The sequence below is a fragment of the Macaca fascicularis genome, chromosome 4 (genome assembly GCF_037993035.2).
Source record: "Macaca fascicularis isolate 582-1 chromosome 4, T2T-MFA8v1.1".
NCBI classification, from domain to species: Eukaryota; Metazoa; Chordata; class Mammalia; order Primates; family Cercopithecidae; genus Macaca; species Macaca fascicularis.
In genome coordinates this window covers 151,818,625-151,833,987 of record NC_088378.1, presented here as the reverse complement: position 1 = coordinate 151,833,987, position 15,363 = coordinate 151,818,625, and the positions used below count along the sequence as shown (strand labels likewise).

Below are 15,363 nucleotides of genomic sequence, written 5' to 3'. Positions count from 1 at the left end.
CAATTTAAATTTTTTAGCTCTTTATCCCTTTTAAAGAAAACAGAAATGTTATATTTCTGAACTATAATAATTATATTTTATTCACATTGAAATCTAGTTATATATTGGCACTGAAATCTCAAAGACAGTGAAAAGATACATTTTGGGGTATATTTTGTTTGGTTAGTTTTTGTGTTTTCTCTCTGAACACTGTACTGGAGGAACTTAGGTTTCGGATTGGTAAAGATATTTGAAATGCTGACTGCAAAACTTGATTCTTCATTGCTCCTGATAGATTATTTTTCTAAATAAAAATCCTAATAAAAATTAGTACCTAGCATTATATCTGAAATATCTACTGCCTAGAGCTTTGCTACACAGAAAATGACCAAATAACATAATGACCCCCATGTACTCCTCCCACAGCTTCATAGATTCATAGTCAGTCTTGTTTCATTTATACCCTACATTCTCCATCCCTCATATTTGAAGAATTCCTAGACATCTTTTCACTTGTAAGTATTTTACAATATATTTGTAAAAGATAAGGACTCTTTTAAAAAGAAAAAATATGTAGCCATTTTTAAGAAAATGCTTAACACCACATCTTCATGGGGAAATAGATTACAAGGTTTCTGAGACTTGCGCAAAACTTCTAAACCATGTAAGTAAGATTCCAGTAAATCTGTTAATTCGAGGTGATTTCAGAAGCAAACAAAAAATGTGCACAGTTGAAATGCTAATATAAACTTAAATCTTTATCTATGAATTTACAGGGAGACATGTGGTAGGGATTTTTTAACTAGCCAAAATAAGTAGTGTGAAAACTACTTTCCTCGGTTGAAAATACAGAGATGTCTGGATTCAGGAGGGAAAAATTGTGCCAGTTCATAGAAGTTGAAAAGAATTTGAAACACTAGCTTCTAGTGTTTCTATAGTGACCAATTGACTTAAGCAGCAAAAACTTGTAAAAGAGATGTTTATGCTTCATGTGACCATGGTGATATGTAATACTAAAAATTATCTCATTCCAAGTTACATTTTTCAAGCTAAATCAATCACATTGCAGAATGCAGCAATTTGTTTGAAAGAGATTGAGAGAGCCAATAGTGTCTGACAATGCACACAGAAGGAGCAGGCTGATAAGTAATACAACAGCAAAAGGAATGAGATTGGCCAGATTTCTGAAGGTAACATTGCATTTTTTTTTTTTTTAGATGAAGCCACTTAATGAACATAAGTGCAGCAGTGGCTAAAGTTAACATTTAACAACAACCAAAAAAAGGCAATGGCAAATCACAGGTTTTGCCTGGCTTGTCTAGATTTCGCCCACTTCTAACATTTTTAAATTCTCAGTTAAGGGAAATTCCATTCTTTTATTAGAACTCTTAATGGAACCTAGCCATTCGCAGCTTCTACCAGCTTCCTCTTCATATCCTTTGTGGCATTGTATCAAAGTCACCTCAGATTATTTTGGCTTCCCTTCATTCCTCTACAACTTAGTCATCAGGCAGTGAGGAATTGAATCTAAATGCTTGATGGAGTTCCTTTTGATCTTTAAGATTGGTAATAAATTATTGTAAATAGCTAGACTGCTTGATGAGTGCCTTTTGAAGCTCCTAAGTTTTGGCCTGTTGGCATTCTGTTTTATTCTGGATGTACAGTAGTGAAGGAAAATGGAAAAGTTTTATTCCAGGCAGCTCCTGGCCCCCTTAGTAGCCTCTACCTACTCTTCTAAGCTCCATCCAGGCAAATCTAACCATGTTACTTTTAATCTTGTCTCTCATTGGTTGGAATGTCCACAAAGACTAGAACCATAGGGATAAAGTAACATGCACTATTTTCCCAATCTGAGAATGTTACTATTTTTCCTCCCATAAATTAATAGAGGGTTGTGTTTAAACTTATTTTGTCATTTTAATTACCCACTTACATTCAAGCAAATTGGTTTTCTAGGCAGAAAGGTTTTAGTGTAAAATGTTTTACAAGATGTGGTTAAAGTTGGTTTAGACATCTCATGCTCAGTGAGATTTCTGTAGTGATCTTTATGAAAATATATACATATATTGTCAGTGGAAGCTTTTATGAAATACAACATCAGTTGTCTGGGATTTGCTTTAATGCAGGCTGATGCATTGGCTTATGCCGGTAATCCCAGCACTCTGGGAGTCTGAAGCTGAAGGATCGCTTGAGCCCAGAAGTTTGAGACCAGCCTGAGCAACATTGTGAAACTCTGTCTCTATTAAAAAAAAAAAAAATTAAAAATTAGCCAGGCATGGTGTTGCACACCTGTAGTCCTAGCCACCGGGGTAGGTTTAGGCAGGAGAATCACTTGAGCCCTGGATTTCGAGTTACAGTGAGCTATGACTGCACCACTTTACTCCAGCCTGGGCAACAGAGCAAGACCCCATCTCTAAAAGAATATATATATATATATATATTTTAATAATTTTGAAGAGCAGAGTGGATAGGGTACAATAAAATAAGATTGGCCACGTATTGGTGATTATCAAAACTAAATGATGTTGGGGGGGTGTTCATTATTTTATTCTGCATTTTTCTATATGATTGAAATGTTCCATAATAAAAAGATCCAGAAAGTAAAATAAACTATGGTCTGCTCCTGGAAGTGAATGCTGTGATGGTTTGTCTCTCTAGCTATATTCATTTTAATGTTCATTTTCCCCTTGACATAAGTTTCTGCCAAAAAAAGGATAGTCAGCATTTTAGTGGATTCATCATGCTGAGTAAACTCAGAAATGCAACTCCTATTCCAAAGTTGGCATAATTTCCTGGGGTTTCATCCCAAATTACAGTGGGTCACTGAAATGATAGCCTTGCCTACTAGAAACTGTTAAAACAGTTGTAATTACAAAGGGTAGTTAGTGCAACCATTTTGTTCTCAGTGAGTCAGTTGTATTTGCTTTTCTTTCCTGCCCCCAACCAAGATTGCTCCTGCCTGACCCCAGACACAGGAAAGTCACCAGGTTAAACAAACGTGTTGTTTGAGTGAGCCCAGGTGCATTTCTTAATCATACCCCAAAGCCATTGTTTAGGTTGTAAATGGTGAGTTGGTTTTCTCTTAAATGCTGTTGCAAAAAGCAAATAAAGCTCAGAGCAAAATGTGTACCCAGAATAAGGCTTAGAAAATACTTTATTTCTTGCACTAAGAAATGTTACCTGAAACTAGAAGAATTTCATTTTTGTTTGTTGTCTCTGGTTCCATGTCCACTTCTTAAGTCGTTTTCAGGAATTCTTATAATAAATAAAGACTCATACAAAAGGGCTTGACAAAAGTTAATTCCCATTTATCTGTCCTTCTAAAAGAGAACATTAGTAAAGGGAATCCAAACTAGCGGATAATCTGGTTATATTTTATGCATTATGTTATTTCCTTTGTCATTTTAATAAGCAGGTAATAAACATAACTTGTATTACAGTTTCTGAAAACACACCATACTAAGTACGAAGGAGGGTTACAGGGCCAGAGAGCTTCCAGGTCACAAAAAGTCCAACCTGGAGTTGATTTTTTTTTTCTTTTGATGAATCACAGATATGTTAGAGTAGGCTATAATTAGAACACTTTTTTTAAAACCATGCAAATTAGCATGGGCTATGTGACCTTGGCCTGAAGAAGACATTTCTCTGCACATAAAAAAAATGTCTTCGTTTCTTTCTCTCTTTCTTTTTTGTTAGACTTTATCAGAATTATGTGTTTAGGGGGAAATCTAGGTTTATTAGCCAAACACACGTTTATAATCTGCTAATGTGAAAAGTTATTCTAAAAAATTGAAATGCTTAGAAGGAAAATGTTCTTATTTACATCTACAGTGGTTTTTAACATCTGCAAAGTTAGTTTCTAAACACAGTTAATCTGCATGAATTAATGCGTACTCCACCACTAAAAGTGAGTCTTTAACAGGTAGTCACTATTTTTCTGTATTTTGTGAAGTGGGCTTCTTGTTTTCTTTTAGTGGCTTGTTATATTAATAATTTTTCTGCATATACAAGTCAGTGGACACACTTGAGAAGAAACATTGTTGTCTAGCTCCTGTGTTGGTGAAGTGGGCTTTTCTTTTTTTTTTTTTTTTTTTTGATAACTCTCATTATTTAATTACTTTTCTACGTATGTATGCATGTATCAACTGAACTAGAAGCAAATTCATATGTCATTAAATATGTATGTGTTTATGTGCTTGATAAGTTAGCCTGTGAGTAGAAAGAAAACTAACTATAGCACTTTTCTCCTCCAGAGCATGTTTTGTGCAGCAATCTCACCTTTTTAAAACAGCTCAGAATCTCTACAAAAGCCTATCTGGGCCCAGATTGTTAAAATTATTGTGTAATTCTCCTCACCCACCTCATTACTTCTTCAGTCCCTCATCCACAAACAGTTCAATCTTTTTTTAAAACAAATCAGTTCAAACTGATGCCTGGTTTCCCAAAACACAGTCAACACTAATAGCAGGTAAAATGAGGGTGGTTATTGCTTCAAGAATTCAGAGCTCTAGTAAGAAGTGACAGGATCCTAAATGAGAGCAAGGACAGGCCATAAAAACCGTAAGTCATTAACAGAGGAACTCCAAAAGTACAGCTGCCCAAGACCACTTAATTTAGACCCAGATACCCCCATATATTTCAGTAGTCTTAGGGTAAACTAATTGGGATCAGTTTACATTTAGAAACAGATGTTTTGTTTAAAAATAGAATTTTTAGAAACTGGTATTTTAGGAATAACTTTTACTTACCTTGAAAACTCTCAGGAACGGCTGCTTCTTAATGAGGTAGGGTAAATGAAGTATTACTACGGAGAGTGGTTGAATAAAAGAAATAATAGGCTAAACATGGTGGCTCATGCCTATAATCTCAGCACTTTAGGAGGCCGAGGCAGTAGGACCACTTGAGGCCAGGAGTTTGAGACCAGTCTGGGCAATAGCAAGACCCCATCTCCACAAAAAATGTGGGTTTTTTTGTTTTTGTTTTGTTTTGTTTTGTTCTGTTTTGTTTTGTTTTAGATGGAGTTTCACTCTTGTCATCCAGGCTACAGTGTGGTGGCATGATATCAGCTCACTGCAACCTCTGCCTCCCGGGTTCAAGCAATTCTCCTGCCTCAGCCTACCCGGCTAACTTTTTATATTTTTAGTAGAGATGGGATTTCACCATGTTAGCCAGGCTGGTCTCGAACTCCTGACCTCAGGTGATCCACCCGCTTCGGCCTCCCAAAGCGCTGGGATTACAGGCATGAGCCACTGTGCCTGGCCAAAAAATGTTTTAAAAAGAAAATTAGCCATGTGTGGTAGTGTGTGCCTGTAGTCCCAGGTACTTGGGAGGCTGAGACAGGAGGATCTCTTGAGCCCAGGCAGTACAGACTGCAGTGAACCATGATTGCACCACTGCACTCCAGTGTGGGCAACAGAGCAAGAGCCCATATATAAAAGAAAAAGAAAAAAAAAAGCAGTGAAAGAGTGGTTGAGTAAGTGTTGATGGCTGAGTAAGGGACAAAAAAAAAGTGTTTGAGATAAAAGATGAGGAAAGTAGAATCATTATCACCCCCAAATTATTTACTTAAATAATTAGATGCTATAAAATATTAGTCTTTGAGATTTTTATTATATTTTTATCTTAAAGAAAGACTGGGTATGGTGGCTCATCCCTGTAATCCCAGTACTTTGGGAGGCTGTGGTGGGAGATTCATTTGAACCTAGGAGTTTGAGACCAGCCTGGACGACATAAGGAGACACCTGTCTCTACAACGAATTTAAAAATTAGCCAGGTGTGGTGGCATGTGCCTGTGTTTCCAGCTACTCAGGAGGCTGAAGTGAGAGGATCAGATGGCTTGAGCCCAGGATTTCGAGACTGCAGTGAGTTGTGATCGCACCACTGCACTCCAGCCTCAATGACAGAGCAAGACATTGTCTCTAAAAAAGAAAAAAGAAAAGATAAAAGACTGCTCTAGGCATAACTTGAGTGGGATAATTTTAAGTAGTGTATCAGTACAATGAATTTTTAATGGTAGTATTAAATATATAAAAAATATTGACATATATTTCAATAATCACACTTCCTATGACTACCTTAAGAACTGTTGTTAATTCATATCTGCTAGTGTACAGGGAATTCACATCTACTAGAGTACAGTAAACTATTATATAATAAAAATGTAAAATATTTTCTATAGCTTTGGGCAGAGGCATATAGCAAAAATTTATATCAAAAGCCTTGGGTTATACTACCATCCCTTCTTCCCTGAAAGACTAGGAGTCTCTGTGGCATCAAGCTTCTTAAATGTGTAAAAGGGACAGTTTCATTTCAGATGTCACTTATTGATTTACATTTCTCTGTTAATCAGATTTATCTAGTGATTTAAGATTACAAAAGTCACTTCACCCAGCTCTTTTTGTTTGAAGAATAATGGCCATTTGACTCCATCCTGAGAGCCATGGTATTGTCAAGCCTTCATTATCTCCTGTGCTTTGAATAACATAATGTAGCAACAGAGTGCTTTGAGTTGTTTTTCTAGAGAGAGAGATGTGGGTTTGGATTATTGCCTGCTGGCCCTGTTGAGCTTTGAGCTATCTGCTGTCTGGAAATAGCAAATTCAGTTTTTAATGGATCCGGCACTCTATGATAGCCAGGTTTTCATGGCACATGCAGATAAAGAAACAAGTTATTGATTTGGCATGTTTATGCCATGCTTAAAACAGTTCTCTGCAGCAGATTGTCCAAAGCCATTTGTGCACTTAACTCTATTTCTCATCTTTGGCAAAAACAAAAAAGTGTTTAAAAAGTAATTTTAGGGATGTTGTTAAATATCAGGAACAATTGAATAAATGTCTAGTTGATGAGATTCCCTATTGTTTTATTGATACGTGTCCTTATACGAAAACCATGCTCAGGGTATGCCCTTGAAACACAGGGAAGTCAGTACCTCAATAAGTGTTAAATCCATTTCCTCATCCTCACTCTAAAGCCAAATGAACGACCCAGCCTTGAAATACGGACATACTGGAGCGCTCTTTAGGTGTAAAATCTGTGCTTTTGTTTATTAAAGTATCTTCCCTCTCAAGCTGACCATAGAGTTGTTGCCAAAGATGCAGACATAGCTGAGCTGTTTCCTGCTTCAGCAGAGGGTAACCCTAGCCCTTCCTTGCATCCTCATCAATGCCAACCTAATCTGAAGGCATTTTTCTCATTTTTAACCCTCATCAGCTTGTGATTTGAGTAGCAGATTATGTTTAACAATTATACCTATACATTTTTAGCCTAATTTTGATATCATACCTGTATATGTTTCCCTTTGCCTTTTTAACTTGGCATTATTCTAACAATTAAGCATTATTTTTTACATATGAGTTTACTTTGTTTTCTTACTGTAATTGCAGAGATGGGTAGAATGGAGGTATTTACAAATGGCAGGAATTTGATGCTCTTAAGATGATATATCCAGAGACCCATCGATGCCAGAATTTTGCTCAGCTGATTACCCTGAGGATTGACAAAAAGATTGAAATCTGAGTAGACTTTTATTATGATGATTAATTTGTAATAAAGCAACCATTTAAAGCACACCATGTAACCAGCAGTATTCTCACAGCTTTACCTATGCATATAACTCATTTATCTTTATACCAACACTCTAAGGTGAATATGCTGGTAACTTACAGAGCAGTCTAGCTCTGGAGTCCGTGCTCATCACTTCTAGGCTTCAAGTAGCTGAAAATCGTGTCAAATGTTCTAATGAACAATGGATTGACAATCACAACTTAAGCTCAAGGTCAAAGTGAGCCTTCCTCCACTGCCTTTCTTTCCCTTACCCCAAAGCTAAACCTAAGTAGGTAAACTATCTAGAAATAAAGATGTGGCTGGGCATGGTGTTGCAAGCCTGTAGTCCCTGCTACTAGGTAGGCTGAGGCGGGAGGATCTCTTGAGCCCAGGAGTTCGAGACTATAATGCTCAATGATCGTGCCTGTGAATAGTCAGTGCAGTCCAGCTGGGGAAACATAGAAAGATCCTATCTCTCTCTCTAAAAAAAATAAATAAATAAGAAAAAGAAACGAAAAAACAGAAATAGAGGTGTGAGAAGGAATAAGAAGAGACAGAAGATAGACCTAGGCAGGAGGAAAGCGTTGAGGACTCCATTAAATGATTGCCCAGTAAAGTAGACAATAAAGCAGTCAAGTTTATCCTAAAAATGCCACCCACCCTCACCTCCACTCTTCCCCAGCCTGATTAATTCAGCATCAGCACTGGGGCAAAGGAAACATGATTTAAGCCAGGCCTTAGGGCTCATACCACACAAGGACTAGCAGGTGGCTGGTAGGCCCTGTTGGGCACTGGGTTTCTAATAGAATCCTGTCCAGCTTGCTTTTCTCCCTGACACCCCTCCCATGAGGGGTAGAGTTGAGGCAGTTTGGCAGCACAGTGGTCCCAGCCAAATGATTGAAGTGTTTTAGGACCAACACTACAAGGGATATTCCAAGCCAGAGAAATAGGCTTAGCCAGAGGCTAAAAACCTAAAACATAGAAAAATTGAAAAGAAAATCAGCTAAAGTGATGATACATGGAGATGGGAAAATGGCAGCAGGGCAAGAGAGAAGAGACAGGATGCCATCCTGTTCAGTTGATCTGGACACTAGCCTGCATTTGTGACTGCCTTTTATGGACAGGTGGGGTCATAGTACAGAGATTGGAAAATTTCCCAGGTCATCATTTAAGAATACCCTGCTTAGAAGCATATTCTCTCCCCTGCACCTCCCTATCCAAGAACTCCCAGGAATATCAGTAATAGGGAAAAGGCAACATTTCATGATGAAATCCTTTGCTAACATTCAGTATAAAAGTATTAATGAATTCATCAATAAGTCTACATAGGTATGGCAGTTACTGTATTTTCAGATTGTTTACCATACCTAAAAGTATCTGTGTTTCAACTGTCATTGGTTATATACTTCCTCTATGAAATTCACTAACATAAGGAAGAAACTAGCAAAGGGACAAAGAGGAACGTCACTGTGCCAAGAGCCAGAGTACTTCCCATCCATCCCGGGGCTGCTCACCTCCTGTTCTGCCACCAGTTGCCCTGGGTGTGTCCTTGGTTATCAGTCTTTGCACCCAGTTAAGATGTATCCCCATTCTCTTTCTCTCTTGACGATGTCAGGGTCTTGATACATACCCTGCCCTATCAACTCTTTCTGGTTTTTTTCCTGTATCTCCCCACCAGTGTGCGCTTACTAACCTTTCTCATCCCCATCCAGAGGACAAACTTGGCTGGCACACCATCTACTTGATATATAAGACCTGTTACATGCCAGAGTTAGCAAATAAAAACAAAGGACACCCCCTTAAATTCAAATTTCAGTAAATTGTGTGTGTTTGTTTTTTTTAGAATATGCCATGCAATATGTAGGACATATTTATCCTAAAAATTCATTCATTGCAGAGCGCAGTTGGCTTTCGCCTATAATCCCAGGACTTTGGGAGGCCAAGGTGGGCAAATCTGTTGAACCCAGAAGTTTGAGACCACCTTGGGCAACATGGCAAAATCCCATCTCTACCAAAAAAAAAAGCTACAAAATCAGCTGGGTGTGGTGGTGGGCGCCTGTAGCTCCTTGGGAGGCTAAGGTGGGAGGATGGCTTAACCCCAAGAGCTGGTGGTTGTAGTGAGCTGCGACTACACCACTGCACTCCAGCCTGGGCAACAGAGAGAGACCGCTGTCTCAAAAGAATTTATTCATTATTTATCTGAAATTTATATGCAGCTGTGTGCCCTATTTTTAGCTGGAAACCCTAGTTGCATGAGCATTATACATTCCACTTGGGCAAATTGAGGCTCGAAAGACAAACAGCACCCACAACGGAATGAAACACAAAATGATGGTAAAACTTCCCCTTCGTTTACTACAAAGGACCTGAGGAAGTTTTTTCCTATTCCTAATCCTATCCTTGTATATAATGCACCTGGTCTCCCCATCAAAGGCTAACACATGTGTCAGATACAGTTTTTCAAACTTTTATTAGTTCATTTAGGAAGAAAAAGGTTTCATTTGACTTTGGTTCTCTCAAATATGTTGACAAAGTTTTAACCTGGGGAACCTGTTTGGAAAATTGTTCAGAAGGCACAATGAAAAATTAAATTTAAAAGTGTCCATACTATATTTTCCAGGAAGAAGAATTTTCCAATTTCTCCCTACCCCCAGGAGGTACACTTTGTTTCTCTGTGACACATTTTATCATAAAATATAATTAATAACTTATTTGTAGCTGAAGTTATTTATGTTGAGATGTACTGAGAAACATTAATGCTGCTGAGGCTTCAAACAAGGAACATAGGCATCCACTAGAGAAGTGAGGAGGCTATTACTGCTTTTTCCTCCTTTTGCTTCGCTGCTCATGTTTGAAGACTGTCGAGGGTCCTGTGATTGGTAGTTTGGACTGATGCTGTTTGCCGACTGGGCTCCCCAGGCCTGCCTTTGTCTTCCTCAGCAATATTTTTAACAGCAGCTGAAAGGCCACTCTCAGATGATTACCAGCCTTCAACACAGATTCAGGGTTGCACAAAACCATTTCCAGATTTCTGTTTACAAAGAATAGTGAGATGAAAGTATTTCCATGGGCCAATAATTTATTCTCACTGGGGTTTTCGTGTAAGATTAAGAAGACATGATTACAGTTAGCATTTATTGCACTTTTAAACGTATACATTAACACTCTTGAAATTGGGAAACTAGAGAATTTTAGCATCTGGAAAGAAAGTAAGTCAACCAGCTTCTCCTAATGATTGTTAATATTTTCCATTATTCAACACTCTGCCTTTGGGTGCCTTTAAGAACTCCAGGGGCATTTTAAATGCACATGTGTCAAATAAAAATAAAGGAATTTTAAAGACTCAACTTTGTTTGAATTTAGCTATCGTTATGTGGTAGACACATGGGTAAGAAAGGAGACTATTCCACTTTTAATTACATTAAAGTGTAACAACAATCCAGCTACAATGCTTAAAACAGAAATCTCTAATTCATTTAGGCTTTGTGGGTGGCGGTGGGGGGGTATCTTTTTAAAGCTGCTTATTTGTATCTTTATTATTTACTTTTTATTTCTTATGGACACTTTCATTTCTAACTTAAAAGTTTCATTGGATGTAGCTGATGTTTTTAGGATTTGCCTCGCTCCCTCTCCCACTCCTCCCGACCATCTTCCCCTCCTCTGCTCCTTTCCTCCTCTCCCTTCCTCTTTCTTCCTGTTGAGAACTCCATTTCCCTGGTTTACTTTCTGTTAGAAAGTATGAATCAATGAAATTTGCTAATACTTGCCTTAGAGGGTTGTCATAAGGATTCAGTGGAAAGTATCTAGAATAGCATCTAGCACACAGTAAGCGCTCAATAAATGACTATGATTCTTATAGTAAAATTATACTTTCTAAAATATCAGCTCTGCCACTAGTACTCATCACATGGTATATGTTCAATAAATAACTGGTTATTTTAATGTGAAGTTACAATTACTAGAACTTAAGTAGGGATTCTGTCTATTTTGTTCACTGTTTCCTCAACACCCAAAGCAGTTCTTGACATGTAGGAAGTGCTCTGTAAATATCTGTCGATTGGAGGAATTAATATGTTTTCTCTTCTGAAACTTCAGCAGAGTGTGTATAGAAATCTTCATTCTTCCTGACGGTTACAGTGGCCATGGGTTTTGTTGCTTTCAGTTTCTCCTTCCGTATTTGTTGATGATTTTCTTATACCATTCTTTATACTTACATTTTCTTAGTATCCCACCTACTTTTGCATTTCCCCACATAATTTCTTAGGGATTCTTGCTTTTTTCCCTCTGTTGTGAGCTTGGGCTCTTCAACATGGTGCATTTGGGTACTTCTTTCTCTTCTATTGGAGACAGTCATGTGAAAACTCAATACTAGGTTCAATCCTAGGTTTATCCATTCTCCCTGGTAAGAGTCTTACACTATAGAGCTGGGAAGGCCCCTAGAGCTCATGGAGTCCCACTGCCCTACTCCATCCCTCCTCTGTTGTTCAGGGAAGAAAGGCTTTTTTGTCCTGTTGATTTAATACTCATCCTTCAAGACCCAGTTTAATTTCACCTTCTTTGCCTCTTTTCTGATACATACAGAGGATTGCTCTCACCTCTTGCTGCCACTCTGACTTGTATATACCTTTATTATTTGACTTTGTGAGCTCATAGAATTCAGTTCCATTTAACAAACATTTGAGGTTTTTCCTGGGAGGCAGGCAGAATAACTAGAGTAAGATGCTTACAATCCATTGGGGCGGGGGCCCCATCTCCCCACTGCCAGGGGAAGACCTTGAATTATGGACTGGAATTGAATGTGTTATATGTATGAAGTATATTTTACTATTCTTTGAAGCTGGGTACTATAACTATACAAGGCACTTACCCATCATCCCACAGCAAATACGGGGCTAAAATCCAGTCTTTTAATTCCCAGTTTTGTGCTCTGTCTTTGCAAAAATTAATACAGTTGGAATGTCCCAGTAGTAATAACCACAGCTGTGGGAGAATGACCTAAGTAAGCTTACTCTTGGTTTTAATTATAAATTAAGTAATGCATGCACTTAATACCCTATTCAAAGAAATTCTCCCTTTGTAACCTTATCCCAGAGACCTCCGTTTTCTTCTCCAGAGGCAGCCACTGTTGCTGGTTTTGTATATATGCTTCTAGAGTTATTTTATGCATACACAAATACATACCTTCATGTAAATGTCAGTATGTGTTTTTATATAGATACATGCTTTTTAAAAATTTAAATATTAACATACTAGAAAGTCTTCTGTTTCTTTTTTCAGTTTACAGTGTATCTTGGAGATAATTTCAAACAGTACACAAAGAGCTGCTTCATTCTTTGTTTAAAAAAAGCTGTGTATATTATATATCAGTTATTCACCATATTATTTAACTAGACTCTTACTGGTGGATCTTTGAGTGGTATCTGATGTTTTTGATCTTACAGTGCTGTGCAGTGTGTAATCTTACAAACATGTCATCTCATTCATGTATAACTGTTACCTGTAGGATAAATTCCTAGAAGTGAATATCTAGATATTAGGTGTGTACATATTAAATCATGATAGATATTGGCCGAGACCCACTCAGCAAGATGTTCCAGTGTACGTGCCCATCAACAAGGTAAGAGAGCGCTTGTTTCCCCACACCTCCACTATACACCATGTCAACTAACTTTTAAAATCTTTCCCTATTAGGAAAACAAAGATAACTTCTTGTAGTTTTAATTTGTATTTCTCTCATGAATGGTGGTCACTCGTTTATTAGAAATAGCCACAAAAACAGAGTGATTTGGTCTTTGATTTTAAACTTTTAAAATCCACATTTCAAAATTTCTGACTCTTCCACGTGCAAGCTAGATGATGTTGCCAAGATTCTTAAGTTCTCTTTGCCTTGGTTTTCTCCTCCGTAAAATGAGAATACTTCATTCCATAGACTCTAAGCCATTATTAAGTCTTACTAACTGTAAAACTCGCCATTAATTTTACATAACACTAAGAAAAAAATGCCCATTACAACAGTGTCTTAAATTGAGAAATGCTAAAATATAAAATAATGTGCATCTTAGAATCGATGAAATTTGCTAATACTTGCCTTAGAAGGTCATCATAGGGATTAAATGGAAAGCGCACACAGTAAGTACTCAATAAATGACTATTCTTGCAGTAAAGTTGTAGTTTCTAGAATGTCAGCTCTACCACTAGTACTCACCACATGGTATATGTTCAATAAATAACTGGTTATTTTAATGTGAAATTATAGTTATTAGAATGTAAGTAGGAATTTTGTCTATTTTGTTCAATGTTGTTTTTTTCTCCAACGCCAAAGCAGTTCTTGACATGTGGGAGGTGCTCTGTAAATATCTGTTGATTGAAAGAATTAATATGTTTCCTCTTCTAAAACTTCAGCAGAGTGTGTGTACAGATCTTCATTCTTCCTAACAGCTGCAGTGGTCGTGGGCTTTGGGGTTATGTGGTCTTTACCTCTGCCACCCTGTCCCCCATACACAGCAAAACCTCTAGACCTTATCACAAACCACCTGATTTCATTTTAAAAATAACTAAGCCCTGTGGAGCTCAGTGTAAACATTTAAAAACCAAAAACCATTTTATTAATAAAACCAAAAACTTTGAATTGAAAGAGTTCTTCAGAATATTGTTGATATTTTATCCAAACAAGAGTCAAAATGTTTTTACATAATCCGTACAGGATCCTAATAAGAATTTGGCAAGATTTGTGGAAGTCCTGCATTTTAGAATTTGCATTTTTAAAATATATTGCACTGTCTGTACAAATCATGTGGTCTTGGACTATTGTTATTCAGTATATATTTCCACTACAGAAAGTATAAAGAAATAAAGCCTTCTTTTTGAAGTACCACATTTTATTTTGTTTTTTAATGGAATATGAGCTCATAGGAGTTTTTTCCTTTATCTCAACTATAAGAGTATGGGCTTTAAGAAAGTCTTTATTACTTCATAGAGTCTATATCCTTTTTGCTTTTCTCTTTGAATTTCAGACTTTTCTCACATTAGACTACTTGGTTTTATAGACTTTGGTTAGTTTGGTCGTAGATAGCTGAATATTTCCATATTGCATAAATCTCTCTGTTTTCGACCTTTGATAATGTAGGATGTAATACTGATTTGTTTCTGTATTTTATTTATTTATTCATTTAGAGAGAAGATCATACACTGTTGTCCAGGCTAGAGTACAGTGCCACAATGATATAGCTCACTGCAGCCTCGAACTCCTGGGTTTAAGCAGTCCCCCCACATCAGCCTTCCTAGTAGCTGGGATATAGGCACACACTACCATCCCCAGTTAGGTTTTTTTTTGTTTTTTTGTTTGTTTGTTTGTTTTTTGGTAGGAGGAGGGTCTTGGTATGTTGCTGAGGCTGGTCTCCAACTACTGGCCTTGAGTGATCCTCCCACCTTGACCCTTCAAAATTAAAAGGATTACAGGCATGAGCCACCTCTCCCGGCCGTATTTAATTGCTTTAAAAAGAGGAGATAGGAAATACATTATGTGTTTTTATGAATATTTGTATGTGTATATATATGTGTGTGTATATAGATAGATGTGCATGCTGTATAAAATATGAACTCTGGCTGGTTTCAAGACTAGCTGGGATGACTTAATTCTCCACAGATAGCCCAGGTTTTCTGGCTAATATTATTTTCCCCACCTTATAAATGTCTTTAAAACTCTGAACGGTGGCTGGGCACAGCATTGGCATACCTGTAATCCCAGCACTTTGAGAGGCTGAGGCAGGTGGATCACTTGAGGCCAGTTGGAGACCAGCTTGGCCAACATGGTAAAACCCCATCTCTACAAAAAATAGAAAA

At 37.5% G+C, this 15,363-nt stretch overlaps 1 protein-coding gene across 6 annotated transcripts in view; it reads left to right on the top strand.

The window, feature by feature from the left end:
* The window catches only part of CDKAL1 (CDKAL1 threonylcarbamoyladenosine tRNA methylthiotransferase), a 713,545-nt gene that overhangs the window by 588,447 nt on the left and 109,735 nt on the right, over window positions 1-15,363 (top strand). The window contains exon 14 of one of the 6 annotated variants that reach the window (XM_065544372.2): window positions 2,106-2,244. The exons of 4 other annotated variants lie outside the window; for them this stretch is intronic. In XM_065544372.2, coding sequence (XP_065400444.1) covers window positions 2,106-2,153 — 48 coding nt within the window. In that variant the 3' untranslated portion in view covers window positions 2,154-2,244. Of the gene's footprint in view, window positions 1-1,048; window positions 1,215-2,105; window positions 2,245-15,363 lie in introns of those variants that run through there. One more of the 6 variants, XM_074038809.1, reaches the window with a different exon arrangement.